Consider the following 22,931-nt stretch of genomic DNA (forward strand, 5'->3'; position numbering starts at 1 on the left):
CCTGACAATTAGATGTATTTCTGAAAAGATACAGAGAGAACATGAGGATGACGGATATAGGAGAGGTTGGTGAATATGGTAAAATCCAGAGAGATAAAGTTGGCCCATGAAAAAAGTTCAGCCTAGTTGGGCATAATAAGACTGAATTCTGAATCAGTACTCCTCCATGTTGAATATCACCTGAAGGAATTCAAATTTCATCATCTGCCATGGTGGGATTCAAACCCCAGTCCCCAAAGCATTACACTGAGTCTCTGGATTACTAGTCCAGCAACAATACCACTATGCCACCACCTCACCTCACCTCCCCACTATTATCCTCCTAGGATTGGAGATCAGTTGAGTATTTTATATTAAATACAACAGCTGGGAAGGTGGAACAACAAAGGGAACTGGCAAAAAGAGGAACTCTCAACCAAATATCATACTATTAGAAAAAGTTCTACTTTTTATTTAATACAAATTATTTACAATACAGCAGCCATGCTTTACTCCCACTGCTACCCATAGACCTGGGTACATGTGCTTTCATACTCAGTATATGGTGGCACCAAAAACCTCCTCAGTCCTCTTTTGCCACATAAGCACCCTTGAGTCTTAAGGCTCTGCCAACTGAAACATCATGTGGTACACATAAACATTTGTGGGCACATTTTGGCAGAGACATTTCCTGATGGAACAGTGCAGGACTCTTGATTCTCAAGCCCTTCCCTTATAGGATCTGTTCTGAGCTTGATGCAGAAATATCCAGGAGCCTCCATGCAGCATACGGGTTAAGCTCATCTTGATCTCTGCAAAGAGCCCACACGTAAAGCATCCTCAAGACTTTATCCTGGGAGAGATATTAAAAAAAGGGAGTGGGGGAGGGGGAAAGAAAGAAAAAAATGAGTACACACTGTTCACTGCAAAAACACTCCAGCAATTACCATTAAAGCTCTTATGCAACTTACTGATTTACTGCTGTCTGAGTGAAATACTAACATAAATGGAACCTCGTATAAGGCCTTAAAATGAGTCCATCAATATGGCCCATTTTAAAGAGGCTAATTTAATATGAAAGTTGACACAGCAGTCCTAGAGCAGACATTCTGTGTGCCGTAATGTAAATCAAATCAACATACTCATCTTTCTAATTACTCTAATATCGTGGGTTTTGTGAAACTGCTTTGAAGCAACCTATTATTAAATACATCTATAAATTTTAACAAACATTTGAATTAAGAAGGCTCTGAAGCTAACTAATTACACCTGCCCTTAACTGTTTCTGAGGTTTGAGGCACCGGATTTGTTGAACTGAATTCAAAAGAGAAACACCGCAGGAGCAGAGAATTTGAAATAAAAATTGGAAAAGGTGGAAAACTCAACAGGTTCGGCAACATCTGGAGACAGAAGCAAGAGTTAATGTTTCAGGCCAATGACCTGCCATCGGTTTTGAAATATTAACTCGGTCTCTATTATCAAAATTGCTATCTGATATATCGCCACTCCAGGAGTCACCAAGAAAGGCCAATCACATTATCCTGAATACAAGGTGTGAAAATGATTTTTTTTCCCAATTATCTTATTCGGACTCAACTCAAGTCGCCAGTATTTGTTAAAATCTTTGATAGTCAGACATCTGCACCTACCAAAGCCACAAGTTTCCAGAATCATACAAGTCAAATTCTGTTTTTACTACATGAGGATTCCAGAATTGTCATAATGTTCTACAGGTCTATCCATTTTGTCATATAAATGACAAAGCAAAATGATTCCACAGAGTATTTATGTATATCTGAATGTGTTACATCCCACATGACATTGCTCATAAGTTAGATGATACCGTTTTTAAAAATAAGATATGAGCATTAAAATTCATATAATGCACAACATTTTATTCTGCTATTAATGTGAAGCTCTGTACCATGAAAGTTACAAAGAATAACTGATAGGTTACATATAGTCATTTGGTAGTATAGAACTTTAATATCATTAACAAAAAAAGAGACAATGCTGTTAAAGCATTGATCCCCTGGCTTGGAAGAGTACTGATTCTCTAGCTGATGGGAATGATGTGTGGTAATCGGGAGGAAGTTTCCTTGCCCAGTTTTGGTCTGGTGCCATGAGACTTCATGGGGTTCAGAGCCGATGTTCAGAACTCCCAAGGAAACTCCCTCCTGATTGAATACCACTGTGCTGTCAGCTCGGCTGGGTCTGTCCTGCTGGTGGGATAGGACACATCCTGCAACAGTGACAGTGGTGTCTGGGACATTATCTATTATTTATATTAAATATGTGGACAGCAGAGGAGTCTGAATGTTACAAAGATTAACTGATGTCTCATATTGTCATTTGGTAGCACAGAACTTGCATATTGTAAAGAAAAGAGACAATAAAGTCAAAGCTTTTCTTCTTGCATTCATCAGGGACAGCCAACCTCTCGTTTAGACTTCAGAGCTTAGATTGATCTGATGATTATGGAATTGCTTAGCTTTGTCCTGTGATGTAATATCACCAGGTTGTAACCTCATTTTAGTTATGCCTGTCATGCCTTCCTGCACACTTCATTGAACTAGGATTAATCCCCTGGCTTGGAGGTAGTGGTAGAGTGGGAGATATGTTGGGCCATGTGGTTACAGTTTGTGGCTGAGAACAGTTCTGCTGGTGGGACAGGACGCATCCAGGAACAGTGACAGTGGCATCTGGGACATTAGCTGTTATGTATATTAACTATGTAGACATGAGTGCATGATAAGAAAACAAAGAGATTAGCTGAGGTGTCAAAAAACAATTAGGAAAAGCAAAGAAAAACTATGAAATGAAAATATGAAGGAACACGAAACAAAATATTTTACCAGCATGTCAATTAAAAAAGGAAGGCTGGGATTGAAATGGGACTGTTATGGCAGAAACAAGATAATGCCACAGGTAATAATAGAGGGCAAAAATACTGAATAGTTATTTTGCTTTGGAATTTTCCAGGGGATAGAAATTGTTGACTGACTTTGAATGATGAGAGGAGCAATGATATAAGTAAAGTTAAAATAAAACAAAAATGTATTGAATGAATAAATCAAACACAAAGATAAAACCCCTGAACCAGATGCATTGCATCCACTTATTTCTTCCCTAGATTCTGTTGAAATACAAGAGGCCTTCCTCCTCGTGTTTAATAATTAGAAAAGGGTATAGTGCCAGAAGACTGGCAGATAGCTAATGTAATCAATATTTTTGAGAGGTGAAACATGGCCAGGAAATCATAGGCCAGTCAGCTTAATGTCAGTAGTAAGTTAAGTTTTAAGTTTATTTATTAGTGTCACAAATAGGCTTACATTACACTGCAATGAAGTTACTGTGAAAACCCCTAGTCGCCACCTTCTGACGCCTGTTCAGTACAGCGAGGGAGAATTTATCATGGCCAATGCACCTAATCATCACGTCTTTTGAACTGAGAGAGAAAACTGGAGAAACCCACACAGACATGGGGAGAACATGCAGACTCTGCACAGACTGTGATCCAAGTTGGGAATCGAACCCAGGTCCCTGGTCCTGTGAGGAAACAGTGCTAACCACTGTGCCAGTGGAATCCCTACCAAAGGAGAGAATGGAAAAACAACCAGAAACAAAGAAACATCAATAGTCAGCACAAGTTGCAGAAATCCTGTTTTAATGGTAATGCAGTAGATGTGAATTATCTGGATTTTCAAATGGCATTCAATAAGGTATCCCATAATAGACTAATGAATAAGGTCAAAGAATGTGCAGTCAGGGGGCAGGTGGCAGGATGGATTGCTAGCTATCTTCAAACCCAAACAGACAGTGGGAGTAAAGAGTAGATATTCAGAGTGGTAGAAAGTAGGAAATGCTGTCCCACTAGGATCAGTGCTGGGACCTACACTATTCACAGTTACATTAACAATTTGGACCTTGGAATCAAAAACACAATTTCCATATTTGCAGATGACACCAAATGGGGAGGGGGCATTGTCAATACTGATTAGAACTGCACAGGAGGGCATTAATAAACTTGCAGAATCAGCAAAAAATTGACAAACAGAGCTCACTACAGTTAAATGTGTTGGCAGGGGGGGAATCACTTATTGTTCGAAGATGCAGTACAAATACATCAGTGACTAAAAGTTGCAACACAGGTAAGGAAGGTCACAAGAAACAGGCATTAGGCTTTAGTTTGAGGCGGATGGAACTGAAAATTAGGTAAGTGATGCTAAACCTGTATCATATCTTGATTAGACCACAATTAAGAGGACTACATGCAGTTCTGGCCACCATATGATAAAAAGGATATAGAGCCATTGCAGCATATGCAGTGGAAATATACGATGATGATACCAGAACTGTAGGGGTCCAAATCAGGAAAGGGTTAAATGGTTCGATATCTTTTCTCTTGCTAAAGGGACAAGATGAAATCTAATAAAGGTTCAATAAAGACCTTAAAAATTGTGAAAAATTATGAGAAGTTTTGATACGGTTGGATAAGTGGAAATGATTTCACTTGTGAGGAACAGCATAACTAGAGGCCATCGATATAAAACAGGGAATTCAGAAGAAACTTATGGAGCACAGGGAGTAGTCAAAGTGAACAGAATAGATGCATTTAAGGGGAAACTAGATAAGTCTGGAGAATTTTAATGATAGATTTAGATGAGAAAATATGAGAGGCAGCTAGTTTAGAGGATAAATGCCAGCGTGGACTGCTTGGATTAAATGACCTATTTCTGTACTTTATATTCTGTGTACACCTGAACATGATGTGGAGATACTGGCGCTGGACTGGGGTAAACACAGTAAGAAGTCTCACAATACCAGGTTAAAGTCCAACAGGTTTATTTGGTAGCAAAAGCCACTTGCTTTCGAAGCGCTGCTTCTTCATCAGGTGAGTAGGATTTCAGGTCACAAACAGGGCATATAAAGACACAAACTCAATTTACAAAGTAATGGTTGGAATGCGAGTCTCCACAAGCAATCAAGTCTTAAAGTTACAGACAATGAGAGTGGAGCGAGGGTTAAGCACAGATTAAAGAGATGTGTATTGTCTCCAGACAGGATAGTTAGTGAGATTTTACAAGCCCAGACAAGTCGTGGGAATTACAGATAGTGCGACATGAACCCAAAATCCCAGTTGATGCCTTCCTCATATGTTTCAAACTTGGCTATCAGTCTCTGCTCAGCGATTCTGTGCTGTCGTGTGTCATGAAGGCCGCCTTGGAGAATGCTTACCTGAAGATCAGAGGCCAAATGCTCGTGACCACTGAAGTGTTCCCCAAAAGGAACAGAACTCTTGCCTAGCGATTGTTGAGCGGTGTTCATTCATCCATTGTCGTAGCGTCTGCATGGTCTCCCCAATGTACCATGCCTCGGGACAACCTTTCCTGCAGCACATCACGTAGACAATGTTGGCCGAGTTGCAAGAATATGTGCCATGTACCTGGTGTATGGTGTTTTCACGTGAAATGATGGCATCCGTGTCGATGATCTGGAATGTCTTGCAGAGGTTGCTATGGCAAGGTTGTGTGGTGTCGTCGTCATTGTTCTCGTGAAGGCTGGCTAGTTTGCTGCGGACAATGGTTTGTTTGAGGTTGTGCGATTGAAGGCAAGAAGTGGGGGTATGGGGATGGCCTTGGCGAGATGTTTGTCTTCATCAATGACATTTTTAAGGTTCCGGAGAAGATGTTGGAGCTTCTCTGCTCTGAGGAAGTACTGGATGACTAAGAGTACTCTGTCCGCTGTATCCTGTGTTTGTCTGCTGAGGAGGTGGGTGCGGTTTTTCACCGTGGCACATCAGAACTGTTGATCGATGAGTCGAGCGCCATATCCTGTTCTTATGAGGGCATCTTTCAGCGTTTGGAGGTGTCTGTTGCAATCCTCCTCATCTGAGCAGATCCTGTGTATATACGGAGGGCTGGTCCATAGGGGATGATAACAAGACCTTCAACCGATGCTATATGCTAGATACATGGATGACATTGTTCACCATGAGTCCAAAGGATGACAATGTAATCAATGTAAATAGTGTGTAGCATCGGTTGAAGGTCCTGTGCGGTAAAGAGGTCTTGTTATCATCCCCTACAGACAAGCCCTCTGTATACATAGGATCTGCTCAGATGAGGAGGATTGCAACAGACACCTCCAGACACTGAAAGATGCCCTCATAAGAACAGGATATGGCACTCGACTCATGGATCAACAGTTCTGACACACCACAGCAAAAAACCGCACCAACCTCCTCAAAAGACAAACACAGGACATGGCAGACAGAGTACCCTTCATTGTCCAGTACTTCCCCATAGCAGAGAAGCTATGACATCTTCTCCGGAGCCTTCAACATGTCATTGATGAAGACGAACATCTCGCCAAGGCCATCCCCATACCCCCACTTCTTGCCTCCAAACAACCCCACAACCTCAAACAGACCAATGTCTGCAGCAAACTACCCAGCCTTCAGGAGAACAGTGACCACAACACCTCACAACCCTGCCACAGCAGCTTCTGCAAGGCGTGCCGGATCATCAACACAGATGCCGTCATCTCACGTGAGAACACCATCCACCAGGTACACAGTACGTATTCTTGCAACTCGGCCAACATTGTCTATCTGATATGCTGCAGGAAAGGATGTCCCGAGGCATGGTACATTGAGGAGATCATGCAGACGCTACAACAGTGGATGAATGAACACAGTTCGACAATCACCAGGCAAGAGTGTTCTCTTCCTGTTGGGGAACACTTCGGCGGTCATGGGCATTTGGCCTCTGATCTTCAGGTAAGTGTTACAACAACAAAGAACAACCCAGCACGGGAAACAGGCCCTTCAGCCCAACGAGCCCGCGCCGCCATTTCAACAAAGCATTTTCCTACACCTACCCTGCCCCGTGTGTATGTGAATGGTACCCCTAATGTAGCCAGATTCAGGGGAGAATAGTGTAGGGTCAATTTGGTACACCAATCAGCCTAAGAGCACATCTTTGGGGTGTGGGAGGAAACCGGAGGAAACCCACGCAACCACAGGGAGAATGCGCAAACTCCCACAGACACAGGCCCAAATCCATGTATCTGCACAGCTAGCAGTGATAGTCACTGAGCTGTTGTGGTGCCCGTCTGCTGGTCCAGGATTAAGCACACACAACGACACGAAGTACTAGGCCACTCTCGAAACCTCCAAGAGCAGCCCACGCACGACCCACCGTGTGCATGCCCCTCGTTTGACAACAAGGTGGACCGACACCTGTGGATTAAAAGAGACAAAACATTAGCATGTAATATTACATTTCCAGTGTCGTCCCAAGGCTCTGACCCTTTTTAATACCGTCTTCTATAACCCTCTATCCCTGTTTCACTCATGTGTCTATCTAAGTAAACCTTAAACAAGTCCAACGTGCCTGCCTCCACCACCTTACTCGGTAGCGCATTCCATACCCCCACAACCCTCTGCGTGAAAAACCTTCCTCTCGTATCCAAATTATACTTCTCCCCCCTCACCCTTAGATCGTGACCTCTCGTAATAGTTGTCCCCAATCTAGGGAAAAGCCTGCCACTGTTGACTCTATCTATTCCCTTCATTTCCTTCCTGTTCTCCAAGGCGGCCTTCACGACACACGATAGCGCAGAATCGCTGAGCAGAGACTGATAGCCAAGTTCCACGCACATGGTGTCAGCCTCAACCGGGATCTTGGGTTTGTGTCACACTATCTGTAACCCCCACGAATTGCCTGGGCTTGCAAAATCTCACTAACTGTCCCGGCTGGACACAATGCACATCTCTTTAACCTGAGCTGAACCCTCTCTCCACTCACTTGTCTGTAACTTTAAGACTTGATTGCCTGTGGAGACTCGCATTCCAACCATTATTTTGTAAATTGAGTTTGTGTCTTTATATGCCCTGTTTGTGAACTGAAATCCCACTCACCTGATGAAGAAGCAGCACTTCGAAAGCCAGTGGCTTTTGCTACCAAATAAACCTGTTGAACTTTAATCTGGTGTTGTGAGACTTCTTACTATATCTGAACAGCCATGACTCACACAATGGGTGATCCACTAGTAGATTTAAATGGTATCTTTGCATATAAATACAAGAACAAAAATAAATTATTTGACTGTTTTCCTGTCCTCTTTGTTGGCATTTAAGATATGTAATTATTTTCAATTTTGTGAATTTTAAAACAGAAAATGTGCAAATTGATTTATTCAACCAAGTTTGCGTGCATCTCCCTCATACACACCCAACTGCCCTAATAAATCACACACCCAGCCACCCTCTCACTCACTCTCCCTCACCATATTGGTTGGGAAGGGTGGAGGGAGAGAGAGGAATAGAGACCTGGAGCAAGGCCTGAGGCCTGCCGAGGAGCACCAAGAACCAGGGAGTCACTAAGGACTGGGGAACGCAGCCAGAGTCGAACCAGAGCACCAGGAACGTGGCAAAGTGGCCAGAGCCACGGGAAAGATTGGTGAGCAGCGGTCCTAGAGACCTTCACATACAAGGGCAGTGGCACAGTGGTTAGCATTCCTGCCTCACAGTGCCAGGGACCCCAGATCAATTCCCAACTTGTCTGTGTAGCATTTCCGGGAGCAAACCAGAGGGTGCTCCGGTTTCCTCTCACAGTCTGAAAGATGTGCTGGTTAGGTAGATTGACCATGCTAAATTCTCTATCCGTGTACCCAAACAGGTGCTGGAGTGTGGCAACGAGGGAATTTTCGCAGTAACTTCATTGCAGTGTTAATGTAAGCCTACTTGTGACTAATAAATACGTTACTTTTACTTTACTTGTAGTTGCCAGCTTTCATTGCTCCTCCAATCACAGCTGGTTTCTCTCCCATGCTTGCGGTTGAATGGTTCAACAGGTATGAGGGTTCTGTTCCTACATGACTGATGGCACTGAGTTGCATTTCCTTAGCTTCTTTGTGAAACAAATATCTTTCAGACTTTGAGGGATCTTCCAGATGAAAAACCTAGCAGGGTCAGGACTTTGCGCCCGCATTTCAGTCACACATTCTTAATGTTCAAGACTATTCAGTGAATATCAGCAAGTAATCGGCCATGGGAAGAGAATCACAACCAGGTCTAATACTATTCTCATTGTCAATGTACAGATTGCAACACAAACCATAGAAAATGGGAATTTGCAAGGGCGAAAGTGCCCAAAAAAATCCAAAGAATCAACCTCACCTCCCTAGTTTCTATCCCTTGATTCTTTTTCTCTCAAGGAATAAGATAAAATGGGCTCATGATTTTAACTTAAGCGCCCTTTCCTAAAATCTTATTCCATAACTCTTATTTCTCACAATTTTATTTGTGCACCAAGTAAACAAACATTGCCACTTCATGAAAACCAGCTGATTTTTACAAAGAGATTGCCTTCCATCAGCTAAGGCTCTAAGGCTGTTTATAGTGACATGATTTTATAGTGACAATATTTTACAGAAGGTGTACATAGGGTCCAACAGATTCTTGGTTAAGACAGCATGTGTGTTACGCTCAGTGCCATTTTCAGGGACTGTGAATTACATACCGGGTTGCCCTCCACCACCTCTCCATTGTGGTTCTTGATGACCATGACAAGCTGAGCCTGGAAGGTGATAATTAGAACAGGTCCCTGCTCCATCATTTTCCCCATAGCCAGCTGCAATCAAATAGAAACAAATAGTGTCAGACTGCAAGAAATGCTTCCACAGTCCCACAAACCATCAATACATTCCCTTTCACAAGGAAGCTTCACTTGACAGTTCAATTCAATCAGTAGTTTATAGAAACCAATTGGAGTGGGCTCACCTGATGTTGTGGCATGAAATGCACTGTCATTGCTGTGATACCAGCACAGGGTAAATCAATCAGTGAAGGAAATTAGATTTTTCTTTTGCTATTACAAAGTTTAACACTGCCCTAAGATGAGATGATGATGCACTATTTACCATGTCGTTCCTGTTTTGGTTTCCTGACTTCCCAACGTCTCAGCTGGTTACGGCAATAAGTAGTGAGTTAAATAGAACAGAAGTCTTAGATTCAATTCCAAGTCTGGATACACAGTTAGCTAACTTCAGCTGGGCTGGCAGTAGGGTTGCTGGAATTGGCCTCTGCATTAGAGGGAGGAAAATAATCAGCCCAAGCTGCTGCTGATCATTATTCAGTGATGCCTGTTGTAAAGTGCAGTGCATTCCATCAGATAATGACAATATTGGGCTTGTAAAGCAGGCATTGCCTGCTGATGTTCACCATCTACAGTTCACTCATTAAGAGTACATGAGTGAACAGTTGGAAGGTGACTGGTTTCCATGGAATCACATCACAGCAAGATTCAGTGCTTCCAGGAAATTGAAGTCAAAGCAACCAGAGGTTTCAGGCTGTAAAATGTAACTTAATGTGAAAAGACCACAGCTGGAATGGAGAGGGAAAGTGGAACTGAGCAGCGACAGATCAGCCATGATCTTATTGAGTGGCGGGGCAGGCTCGAGGGGCTGGATGGCCTACTCCTGCTCCTATTTCTTATGTTCTTATGTTCTAAAACTAGAGATAATTCTCACAAAACAAGGCTTCAATCTTAGCCAGACTGTCATTCTGAGAGCAGAATATGACTGCTTCACCGTACACAGATAATCATTGTGAATCTTTGCATTCCAACAGGAATTCAGCTGAATTTACTCCAGCAATTTAAAAGGAAACAATCTAATCATAATCAGCGCAAGTTAAGATATTTTCTTGCTGCTTTGACATTTACAGAACTTTTAATCCAGGGACCTGAGCACCAGGATGTTAAAAAAAGAATCACACCAGAAGAATTCAACCTTACATCATATTCAGCTGTTACATTTCATTCAAAAAAATAAAATCAACACTCAGTGAAACATGAGGTTTATCTTTCATGTCATCCCATCATTGTGCTGTAGGTGAAGTCTAGTTGTTACTATTCCATTTTGTCAGAGAAAACATCAATTTAAAATGCCATTATTATTTAAACCAGCCAAATGCTTGACGAAGGTTGACTGTACTAGAATACAACATCAGACTATAGTGTACAAGTGATGGAAACGTTTAGAGTAACATGAGCTTCTACCCCTCCTGTCACTCAAGTGGCATTGGGACTACTAACATGGCCAGGCCACAAATCTTCACAAGTATTGAATAAAACGGATAGCGAGTAGCTTAGTTTATACATAGTTTGGAACGGGTCACTTTAGTTATTAATACCAGCACTTAGTGCTAACTTGTTATGGGCTTGAGGCATAATAAACACCATTATTCAACTGAATTAAGTGAATATAGCTGCCTGTGGCATGTAACTGATCAATAAAAAACGTCTTATTTAGTTAGCAGGTAATTGCAACCCATCTTACTTCCCACTTCTGGGGGTTTCCTCACCATCTCATTGTGCCAACCCCCTGATCCCTGCACACAGAGCCACACACCACTGCATCTGAGAAGGAAATCAGGATAGGCCGAAAAACAGGCCCTCAACCAAAGTGTAAATAAACAATGTGGGAAACTGAGGGTATCTAAAAAGCAAAAGTTAAATGACAGCAGGAGACCTTTGCTAAAACACATTGATTGGAATGTTACATAGCTCAGGCAAGCACACACCCGACCTAGGAGTGTGTGAAATCACAGAAGACGATGGGTGTGCATCCCGATGTCTCACGCAATATTTCGGTCTGCAGTGGCACAATAGTCTGAAATATGTCCGCTATCAAGCAGGCAATATAGCCTATAGAGGGGCCAATTGACTGCAAATCAACATGTCCCGCCTGCTTTTACGGATGATGGCACGCTGATTGGCCATGCGGCCTTAATGTTTAAGCTTCAACCTGGATCCAGGGCAGGATGAAGTGTCTGGGCTGAAATAAAAATTCAAAAAAAGCACCTGGGGACTGAAGTTTGTATATGAATGTGCTGTCTAGATACACCCTACATAGTTTTTCTGTCGCTATTTATTTTTCTCAGGTCTGCAGCCCCGAGTCAGCTCTGCAGTAGCTGTCCCCCTGAGAGAAGTTCCAGCCTGGACCTCCCCCCCCACATTACTCAGTGCCTGCCCTATTCCCATCCTCTTCAGCAGCGCTCAGTGTTTCACAGCATTTCAATCTGGCTGCCCATTAACTAGCCAGCCAGCATGAAACTCCATTCTGGGGCCAACTGTGGTCAGAAGAGCACTTTGTACTTGCTTCCAAGCCTGTAAAATATACAATGCATCTGACAGACAAAAAATTCAGGCTATTAGTGGAAATGTTAGTCTGTCCCTTTCAAAGGCGTACAGAGCAATGTATTTCCAAAATGTTTCTGTGATTTCAGTTTCTCTTTGTAGCTAACATTTTTACATTCATCAGTGTCAGGCCTCCTGACCAGTAATGCCCAGTAATGAAGGTTTAGCCTAAAGTTCACGCTGTTGGGTCAATGCATTCTCATTAATATTAACTGCACTGACAAATAGGAAAAACAGCATTAAGTATTCACTAAGGCCATATAGCTACTTCAAGCATCCACCAGCTTCAGGCAGCATGTACAAAACTATCAATAATTCACTAACTAGTGAAGTCAAGAATCACTAAAATTTGGCTGCAAAACACTTCAGAACATTGGATGGGACTATCTTGAGTGACAATACACATCATTGATAAGCTCATTATTAAAGCAAATGCTGTGATCATTTCTTTATATTATTGATGTTATTCAGTACATTGGATGCAAAATATTTTTAGAATGTGGCTGTCAAATAAACAGCCGAGGTCGGGAAATTCTTTGAACACAGCTGGATGCTTGCAGATTCTATCTTTTGCTCAATGCAATAAGCCATACTAAGAAGGCATTTAGCTGTGTCTTCCTTCTTCCCAAATGCCAAGTTCAAATACAGGTTAAGCTTGTGTCTGTATCCAAATAGTCTTTGATGGTTCTTGCCATGCATTGCATCTTTTGTTTATCAAAATGGGAGATCCAGGGTCAAAAGGTTATGGTGATTTTGTAGGAAATAGGGCAAAGTGGGCTCACCTAAAACATATGCTGCAGAACACAACACCAATCTGCATTTATGTACAGAAGCTTTAACATAATAAAGGCATGTCACAAGAATGGAATGAAAATTTACACTGAGTCAAAGAAGAAATTAGGACTGGTGAAAAATATTTTAGAGATAGGGTTTAAGCTTATTGGTGCAAAGTTATTGGGGAATGAACGCGAAGCTACAGTTTGAAAGGTTGTACTGGTCTGGAGGGGGTTACATCGATATGTTCATAAAGTCTTGATCAGACCCCATTTCCTGTTCCATGTGCAGCTTTGTGTGTCTAACTCCAGTAGAATATTACTGCCCTTGAAAGGGGGCATGCGTGGTTTGGATTGTCAGGAATTTATGTCCTGAGGAAAGATTGGATATTTTTCATTAGGTGGAGAGGCTTTTAAGGCTAAATAATTCAGAAGGGGTTGTAAAATCTGTTGGGCAAATTATCTATTATGGTAAGCAGTTAAAATTTATGGCAACATAGATAATAAATAAGAAAGAGAAAAGGAAGCTTATTTCCTTTATATAATTGAGTTGTAGAACTAGTTAGCAGAAGAAGTGAAGTGAACAGTATAAATATAGTCGTCATTACATCTGTTTCTAAACAGCAATAATATTGAAAGTTTCAGAGCTTGGACTGAGATCAAAAAGAGACAGGTTTTTGGGTCCGATAGTCTTTTTTTACTTCTTGAAATATTCTTGTCCAAAACATACAGAAGCTAATAAAACAAGTGATGTTTTTATGGAGAAAGAGATGGTAATTTTGACACGCAAATAATTAATTCTGTCTTTGTTTGCTGTCATTTGATACAAATGTCTCAAACTGTCCCATCTATTGGGCACAAATGGCATTGCCAATGTTGCACCCTTGTTCAAAAACGGGTGCACAGATAAGCCCAGCAAGTTTGTAGGGAAATTTCTAGGTACGATAATTTGGGACAAAATTAATAGTCACTTGGGCAACTGTGGAGTATTTACGGAGAGCCAGTTTGGATTTGTTAAGGGAAAATTGTGTTTAATTAACTCGTTGGAGTTTTTGATGAGGGAATAGAGGAGATTGGTGAGGCCTAATGCTGTTGATGTTGAGGGACTTACAAAAAGCATCTGATAAAGTGACACACAACAAACTTGTGATCAAAGTTATAACTCATGGAATAAAAGGGACAGTAGTAACATGGATACAAAATTAGCTAAGTGATTGGAAACAGAGATTAGTGGTTAATGGATGTTTGTCAGACTGGAGGAAGGTTTGTAGTGGATTTCCCTAGAGATTGGTTTTAGGTTCCTATTAATGAACTAAGACCTTGGTATAAAGGGCACAATTTAAAAATTTGCAGATGACACAAAACTAGAAGCATTATGAGCAAGGGAGAGGACAGTGTGACATTCTGAAAGACAGACAGATTTGTAGGGTGGGTGGAAATGTGGCAGATGAAATTCAATGCAGAGGATGTGAAGTGATTAATTTTGAATGGAAGAATGTGAGGAAACAACACAAAATAAAGGATACAATTCTAATGGAGTTTATAAGAGCAGAAGGACACTGGTTTATATGTATGCAAGTCATTGAAGGTGGCAGGACAGATTGAGAGCACAATTAATAAAGCATATAGCACGGTAGGCTTTATTAAAAGAGGCATAGAGCACAAAAACAAGAAGGTTATGCTAAACTTGTATAGAACACTGGTTCAGCTTCAAATGTGTAGTATGTTCACTTCTGGGCACCACACCTTAAGAAGAATGTAAATGCATTTCTTCTCTCAGAAGATAGTGAGACTATGGAATTCTTTACTGCACAGCATAGAGTGACTGGGTCATTAACTGTTCAAGGCTGAGATAGATAATTTTTTAATCAGTAAGGCAATCAAAGGTATGGGGATAAAGCAGGAAAGTGAAGTTGAGGATTAGCATATCAGATCTGCCATGATCTTATTGAATGTAGGTTAGATGGATTACCCATGATAAGCGTATGAGGTAATGGGGATGGGGTTGAGGAGAGGGCCTAGGTAAAATACTCTGTCAGAGAGTTAGTGCAGAATCAATGGACTGAATGGCCTTCTTCTGCACTGTTGAGATGCTATGAATGGTGGAGCAGACTTGCTGGGTGGAATGGCCTACGTCTGCTCCTACATTGTATAACATTGCAGAGAGTGCAGAAAAGATTCACCAAAATGGTTCTAAAGACAAGGATTTTCAGTTGTGTAGACAGACTGGAGAGTTTGGGACTGTTTTCCTCAGAGAAGGTTGAGAGGACATTTGATACAGGCATACTAAATCATGAAGGGTCCAGATACAGTAGATATGGAAAAGCTGTTCCCATTGTTGGAAGGGCTGAGAACAACGTGGCATATATTTACGGTAACTGGCAAAAGAAGCAATATTGATATAAGGAAATCCTTTCAAGTACAGTGTGGTTGGAATCAGGAATGCAATGTCAGACAGTGTAGTGGAGGCAGGTTCAATGGGGAACAGCAATTTCAGATTACTTTTTCAGATTTTTATCTGAAAAAAAAAGTGCAATGTAATTGGGGAGAAGGCTAAAGGCTGAGACTTGTTCCTTTAGAAAGTCAATGCAGATATGACTGGCTAAATGGTCTCTTTCTGTGCCGTAATAATTTTATAATTCTGTTGGATAAAGAACAGAGTAAGAAGTCTCACAACACCAGGTTAAAGTCCAACAAGTTTATTTTATAATAAACCCACAAACTTTCGGAACGCTGTTCCTTTGTCAGGTGAGGCAGCAGCGTTCCGAAAGCTTGTGGGTTTATTATCAAATAAACTTACTGGACTTTAACCTGGTGTTATGAGACTTCTTACTGTGTTTATCCCAGCTCAATGCCAGCATCACCATGTCATGACTATTACTGAAGAAGAACAGAATCAGGATTCAAATGTCCCAAGTGATACTTTTGCAACCTATTTAATTCTCTATTTAATCCCCAATTGTGGGCTTTTCAGATGCTGTTATTGAGTTTATAACTGTATAGAAATTACTTGGTCGTAAAGGGAACTCCTATAATTTTCCAGTGAGCCTGCATATGATGTTGACACATCATTCAACTTGTTTGTAGCAATCTGACACCAACCTCACAGCCATGAATGCTTAAAATTCAGCCATTAAACAAAAAAGGCAAAACACCACAGAAGCTGAAAATCTAATAACAATCCTGGAAAATATTGAAAATAGTCAACAGGTTAGGCAGCATCTATGGAGAAGCAGAACTCAGTCAGTAACAATTCAGGCTCAACACCGTTCCTCCGCTCTTGGGAAAGGTGCTAGGATCTGAAGCATCAACTTCTGTTCCTCAACAAAAGTTGTCTGACCAGATGTGTATTCCCAGCCCTTTGCTATTGTTAAATTCAGTTTGTTATTTGTCCTGTTGTTTACTTCATCCCTGTACTAAGCCCACTGCATGTGAATGCCATGAATACAAGATCAAATTCCGGGGGTCAATTTCCATTATTCACCAATATAGAAAGAAAACAGGAGCTGTATTGTAGTAAAGGATGCATTGCAGGAACTACAGCCACAATTTTCAGATCGCTACAAGTTCCTGGCATTGCCTTCAAGGTTGAATTTGGAGGATAAATTCAGTGAAGGCGTCCTCCCAGAGCACTTTTAAAGCAAAGCATTAATTCTAAGTACCTGAGAAATTGCCCATTAAGAAGATTAAAAGAGAAATGTGACCGCTAGAGAATAAAAGTCATTCCCTGAAAGTAAATCAGAAATCTTTAATTGTATTCTTATCATCTAAATCCCCCCCATTCTTTTGCAAAATAATTGTCCTGTTTATTTAAGGGATTAGAATAAAATTAAAATACATGCAAGCCACTCGACATTTTATGCAATACATTTTATAAATGAAACTGCTCCCCACAGCAGAGATCTGCAAGTGCCCCAAAGGAAGAGACACAAGGGGAAACATGAACGTGTTGGCAGCTGCAGGGGCGGGAGGAAGAGTGAAAATAGATCACCACATGACACCCCCACACAACTCTGAGACTTTGAGAGCAGCAGTGCTGGTGGGGGTGGTGTGTGTGTGTATGAGTGTATGGAAAGGTGGCTGGGAGAAGATTCTCCACTTGCCCTTGAAGAAGGTGCATTGTGCGAGGAGCTTCCAGGAAACAAGTACAAAGGATGCCCTCAAAATAGAAGTGTCTGACCTTGAAAAAGCAGAGCACTCAGAGAAACGAAAACAAATGAAATGCCGAGGATAATTCAGTAAACAGAGGTACTTTCAATCCAAAAGCTGATAAGTTTCTTGTTCCTACCTGTGTTGCAATTTGTTTTGTGTGTTAATTTCCATTTTGCTAAAGAAATTTTTCTGAGTTTTTTATTTTGATAAAAATTTTGATAAATTCCTGAGTATTTTATTTAGCTTTCTTATTACAAATCTGCCCTGTAGTTCTCAAATTCTTGCATACATGTTTTGAATGTTTATGAAGTCTTTGCTTCTCTTTATTCTAGAGACCTGTTTGAAAAGTCTATCCTGACTGCTTCAACTTCATTTTCATGTTTTTTTCTTCATAGGATGTGGGCATCACTGACTAAACCAGAGTTTATTTTCCATCCCTTATTGCCTTTAAGGCGGCAATAAGCTGCTTTCTTTAACCACTGCAGTCCATGTGGTGCAGCTACTCCCACAATGTTGTTAGGGAGGAAATTTCAGGATTTTGACCCAGGGACAGTGAAGGAACAGCAATATATTTCCGAGTCAGGATGGTGTATGGCTTGGAGGGGAATTCCCAAGTGATGCTGTTGCCATGTGTCTGCCAGCTTTGTCCTACTAGATAGTAGTGATCGTGGGTTTAGAGAGTGCTGTCCAAGGAATGTTGGTGAGTTCCGACAGTGCATTGTGTAGATGGTACACGCTGGTGTCATTGTGCACCGGGGATGGTGGAGAGAGTGAATATTTGAGGATGGAGTGCCAATCAAGCTGTGAAGCCGATTGTTTTGTCCTGGATGGTGTCAAACTTCTTGAGTCTTGTCGGCAAGTGGAGAGTATTCCATTACATTCCTGACCTACACCTATGAGGTGGTAGAGGTTTGGGGAGTCAGGAAGTGAGTTACCTGCCACAGGACTCCTCTGACCTGCTGTTGTAGCCGAAGTATTGATAATGGCTAGTCAAGCGCAGTTTCTGATCAATGGCATCCACAAGGGTACTGATAGTAGAGGATTCAGCGATGGTATTGTCATTGAATGTCAAGGGGTGTTGGTGAGATTCCCTCTTGCTGGAGATGGTCATTGTCTGGCACTTACGTGACGCGAATGTTACTTGCCACTTGTCAGCACAAGCCTGGATATTGTCCAGGTCTTGCTGCATTTGGACACAGATTGATGCAATATCTAAGGATTTGCGAATGGTGCTGAACATTGTGCAACCATCAGTGAACACCCCTATTTTCTGCCCTTGGGGCAGCATGATGCAAAGTGGTTAGCACTGCTGCCTCACAACACCAGAGACCCAGGTTTGATTCCCTGTTTGGGTCACTGTGCGGAGTGTGCACGCTCTCCCTGCGTGGGTTTCCTCCCACAGTCCAAAGGATGTGCTGGTTAGGTGCATTGGCTATGCTAAATTCTCCCTCAGTGAATCTGAATTGGCAGTGGTGTATGGTGACTCAGGGATTTGCAAGGTAGCTTCATTGCAGTGTTAATGTAACTCTACTTGTGACACTCATAAATAAACTTAAACTTTATGATTCAAGGAAGATTATTGCAGAAGTAGCTGAAGATGGTTGGGTCTAGGACACTACCCTGAGGAACTGCTGCAGTGATGTGCTGGAACTGATGTTTGACTTTCAAAAACCACAACCATCTTCCATTGTGCCAGGTCAGGTTTGACTCCAGCCAGTAGAGTTTTTTCCCCCCGATTCCCATTGACTCCCATTTTGCTAGAGTTCCCTAATGCCACACTTGGTTTGTCGAATGTCACCTCATTGTCAATGGCAGTGACACTCACTTCAACACTGGAGTTCAAAATGTTAGGTGAGATGGTGGGGCTTGGAAATAGACAGTTAACAACTTAGAGGCTGTCTTTCCAAAACGAAGTGCGCTATGTAGTGATAGCACCCATTCAGTTAGTGCATGTGTTAGAATTATTGAACTTTGCTTTTATGGTTGCCTTCTGATTTTTAAGGCTGGAACAAACAAATATCTGAGGCCCTGGCTGGTCATATATTTTCAGAATGACTAAATGTCTAATTCTTTTACAAACTGCAATAATGTCCTCAATTCCCAAGCTTTCTGACTTTATTAGTGTATCCATAAAGACTTATTCTGAAGTTGAAACCCAAACTAATTTGCATTAATCTCAAATTGCTCATTATATACATTCATGTTTTGATTTATGATTTATCCAGTGTTAAAGAAAAAAGCCCTTCTCAAGCCACAAGGCGCACAAATTAAAAACATTGTAACATCAAGCAACGTAAGCACAAATTAACTGAGCTGCAGTGGCTCAAAAGCCAGATTGCTCAACTTTACTATTTATTATGCTTATCAGGAGGTCAGTCGTGTGGAACCTTCCCTTTTATGTTTTTTCTTTCATCTTTCCACATTGTTGTTTGCTGTAGTGATAAAAGAACTTTAAGTAACCTCGGGGCAAAAGTGTTTGACAGCCAATACTTTTGAAGGGTAAGCACTGTTGAAATGTCAGAAATGTGGTAGCCAATCTTTGCATAGCAGGGTCCCACAATTACAAGTGATCATCTGTTTTAGTGATGACCACAGAATCATAGAAACTCTACAGTGCAGAAGGAAGCACCACGGCCCATCAGGTCTGCACTGACAACAATCCCACCCAGGCCTTATCCCCAAAACACCACATATTTACCCTGCTAAACCCTCTAACATATACATCCTGGGACACTAAAGGTCAATTTAGCATGAACAATCAACCTAACCTGCACATCTTTGGGCAGAGGGAAGAAACCAGAGCTCCTGGAGGAAACCCATGCAGACTTGGGGTGAACGTGCAGACTCTGCACAGACAGTCACCCTAGATGGGAATTGAACCCAGGTCCCTGGAGCTGAGACAGCAGTGATAATCACCGTGCCACACCTGTTGGTTAACTGACAATTATTGGCTTGGAGATAAATCAACACACAAGGTACCAACACTATAAAACATGGAGCAGAATTGGGCCATTTGGCTCAAGTCTGCTCCGCCATTCAATCATGGCAAATATCTACCTCAGCCCCATTCTCCTGCCTTTTCCCCATAACCTCCGATCCCCTTGTTAATCAAGAACCTATCTATCTCTGTCTTATGAGAAAGTGGAAGTTTTCTTATTCCTTAGTACATTAATGCTCTTAATTTCTATATGTTGGGCCACAGGAAGTGTCAATTACAACAGGATACTGGACCACAACACTAGCCTCAGCAGCAGCAGTGATACTGATCTGTGACTGGATAAATCTGGAATCATAATTTAGCAACCATTTTCCCTGCAGCTTTTCTTTTCTTCTTGACTGAAGGTGCCGAGTATGGTTCCAAAGCCTCTGGAAGTCTTTTGTTGGTCATTATCAATATGTAAGTCGAGAAAATGAATGCTGGCAGACTATGTAAGTGTAAAGACATCACCAATTAGCCGAAGCTGGCCAACCTCGCTAGATCATCATTTTTTCAAGAATCATTGAATAGTGTTCTGTTACTGATGTTCTCCACCCAAACTCAGGAACACTGAGACCAATTGCAATATGTTTGGTTAATGGATATCTAATTTCCTATTGTTATCACCATAAGTTTCAGTGCCACTCAAAAGTTACTTCTGGAGATCATTTTGTTGTCTTGCCTCAGGCAGCTGGTGATGATCTTGAGTCAAATGTTCTGAAGTAATAAATATCAATACTGCAGTGACAGAAATAATATAACAGCCACTGTACATAAATTGTGACCCGCTCCCCATGTGCTGGTTGCGTTATTATGAAAATGACAAATGCCCTTAAATTCCCAATCTCAAGGACGTAAACAGGGCTTTTAGAACAATTTTTAAAAATGTAGCAAGAAACATTAAAACTGTTTTGGTAGGGAGACAGTTAGAAGGGGATATTCAGATTGATTTACGTTTTGGCTATGCATCTTTATGGAGAGCCAATGTAAAAAAAAACACTGTGGGCAGCGGAATTTTCTGGCTGCGTTTGCCCTGAAACTGGAAAATCCCACCTGAGATCAACAGACCTTTCCATGATCTGCCCCTCACCCACTACAATTCCCGTGGTGGGCGAAATGGGAAAATTCGCCTCTATCCCTTCCCAGCGTTAACCCACCTACTATGTATTTCCTGAATTCTCTCTTGGTAAGTGAGGGATGCTTGTAGTGGGGAATGGAACACTTCTCATTTCAGGCACCCGGTGTCAGCTTTACGCACTTCCAAATCACATACATCAGGAGGTAGATACACAGCTATATCTGTGGACCTGCAGCTGCTGTACAGTATAAGGGTGAAGACTGGTATTGAAACCAATTACTTACATCAATGTTGTCAATGTCGAGTATCTTGGATCGGAACTGAAGGTTCATGGCCTTTGCCTGTTGGATGGGTTGTGCAAGCTGGCTGTAAGTCTGTTTGCAAGATAAAGAAACACAAAAGTTGACTGTTAAATACCAAAACATTGAACTGTCTGAAGAGTTCAAGTAGACTGGAATGTCATGTGGGCCAATGTCTTTGACCTATATGGACATAAGGTGTGAGCTCTACTCAAGGTTAACTCTCCCATTTGCAGCCTTGGCAATAGGTTTAATGATATGTTGTTCATATTTTGTGCTCCTCAAAGTAAGGTATGGAGCATACTATTTGAAATGCTCTATATCAGCACCAAATACTCGCAGGTCAGGTGCAGCATAGACTAAATTAAGAGTAAAGTTTCCCATATACAGCTCCACCAAGCATTCAATGTTCAGATATAATGCAAGTTAGATACTGAGTTAAATTAAATCCTGTCAGTAAGTCTCAACTCCCAAGCTTAAAGTATCCCATCTTTATTTTTCTCACATCTACTAGCAAAAGGATGTGAATGGCTGGTATTCAAGAAGGCATAGGACTGCTTCACTCAACCATTACTCTCACTATGTACCTGCAAAGTCCTTGGGTTACACTGTTTATTTTTTTAGTCCGGAGGAATATAGTGCCCATAAATGACAGAGTGAAATGATTCAGTCACACCCCAAACATTAAGAGTAGCTGGTTGTATTATTCAGGAGTGTTGATTTATTGTTGCTGTTGAATAAAAATTAAATTATTTCGCACCCCATTTAGTAGGAAAATGACAAAACACTTCCAGAATGCGTAACATGTCACTCAAGTAATGCAGCAGCATCTTATAATGAAACAACTTGGTCTTATTCATTCTACTTATAGCTCTTATACACACCCTATTATTAGCAAAAGTGAACTGCTGTGTATCTGCTGTAAAATAAGCTTTGCCATGTACCCCCCAACGACCAGATACAGACTGAGGCCAGTTCATGTACCACTAGTATGAACCAGGGAACCAGGCATGAAGGTGTGCCTCATCAGTCGAGTCAAATAGAAGAGGTTGGCAGATTCCATGGGAGAAAGTGACAGATCAGGTGTTGAATGGAATTTAGAGAGTGGGTGGAAGTTAGCAGCTAATCGAGTGGAGGCAAGAATGGAACTAGCTGAAACATAAGAAATAGGATAGGAGGCAAGAGAAAGTATTTCATTTTTCACCACTAAACTTAAAATCCAGGTGGTCAATGATATTCTACAAATCCATCCAATTTCTTAGGAACCCTGACAATTAAAGGTATTCATTAGAGATAAAATGGGTTGAGGTCCCTAGGAAAAAGGAGAGAAGGCAGGTTTGGGACGGCCAAGGGGGATGTAGTTGGGGTTGGGGAATAGGAGAGTTGAGACTGGTTTATGAAAAAGAGTCAGCCTAGTTGGGCCTAATAGCATTCCAGTTCTCAATTATTTTATAGAATCCCTATAGT

At 41.5% G+C, this 22,931-nt stretch overlaps 1 protein-coding gene across 1 annotated transcript in view; it reads right to left on the reverse strand.

The window, feature by feature from the left end:
* Positions 1-451: 451 nt before the first annotated feature.
* timm44 (translocase of inner mitochondrial membrane 44 homolog (yeast)) overlaps positions 452-22,931 on the reverse strand; it is an 80,442-nt gene continuing 57,962 nt past the window's right edge. Inside the window, exons 11-13 of the mRNA XM_080212700.1 lie at positions 21,450-21,539; positions 9,507-9,617; positions 452-832 (exon numbers count right to left, since the gene is read on the reverse strand). Coding sequence (XP_080068826.1) covers positions 713-832; positions 9,507-9,617; positions 21,450-21,539 — 321 coding nt within the window. The 3' untranslated portion in view covers positions 452-712. The remainder of the gene's footprint in view (positions 833-9,506; positions 9,618-21,449; positions 21,540-22,931) is intronic.

This window comes from Carcharhinus amblyrhynchos, chromosome 26 (genome assembly GCF_965287045.1).
Source record: "Carcharhinus amblyrhynchos chromosome 26, sCarAmb.v2.hapA, whole genome shotgun sequence".
NCBI lineage: Eukaryota > Metazoa > Chordata > Chondrichthyes > Carcharhiniformes > Carcharhinidae > Carcharhinus > Carcharhinus amblyrhynchos.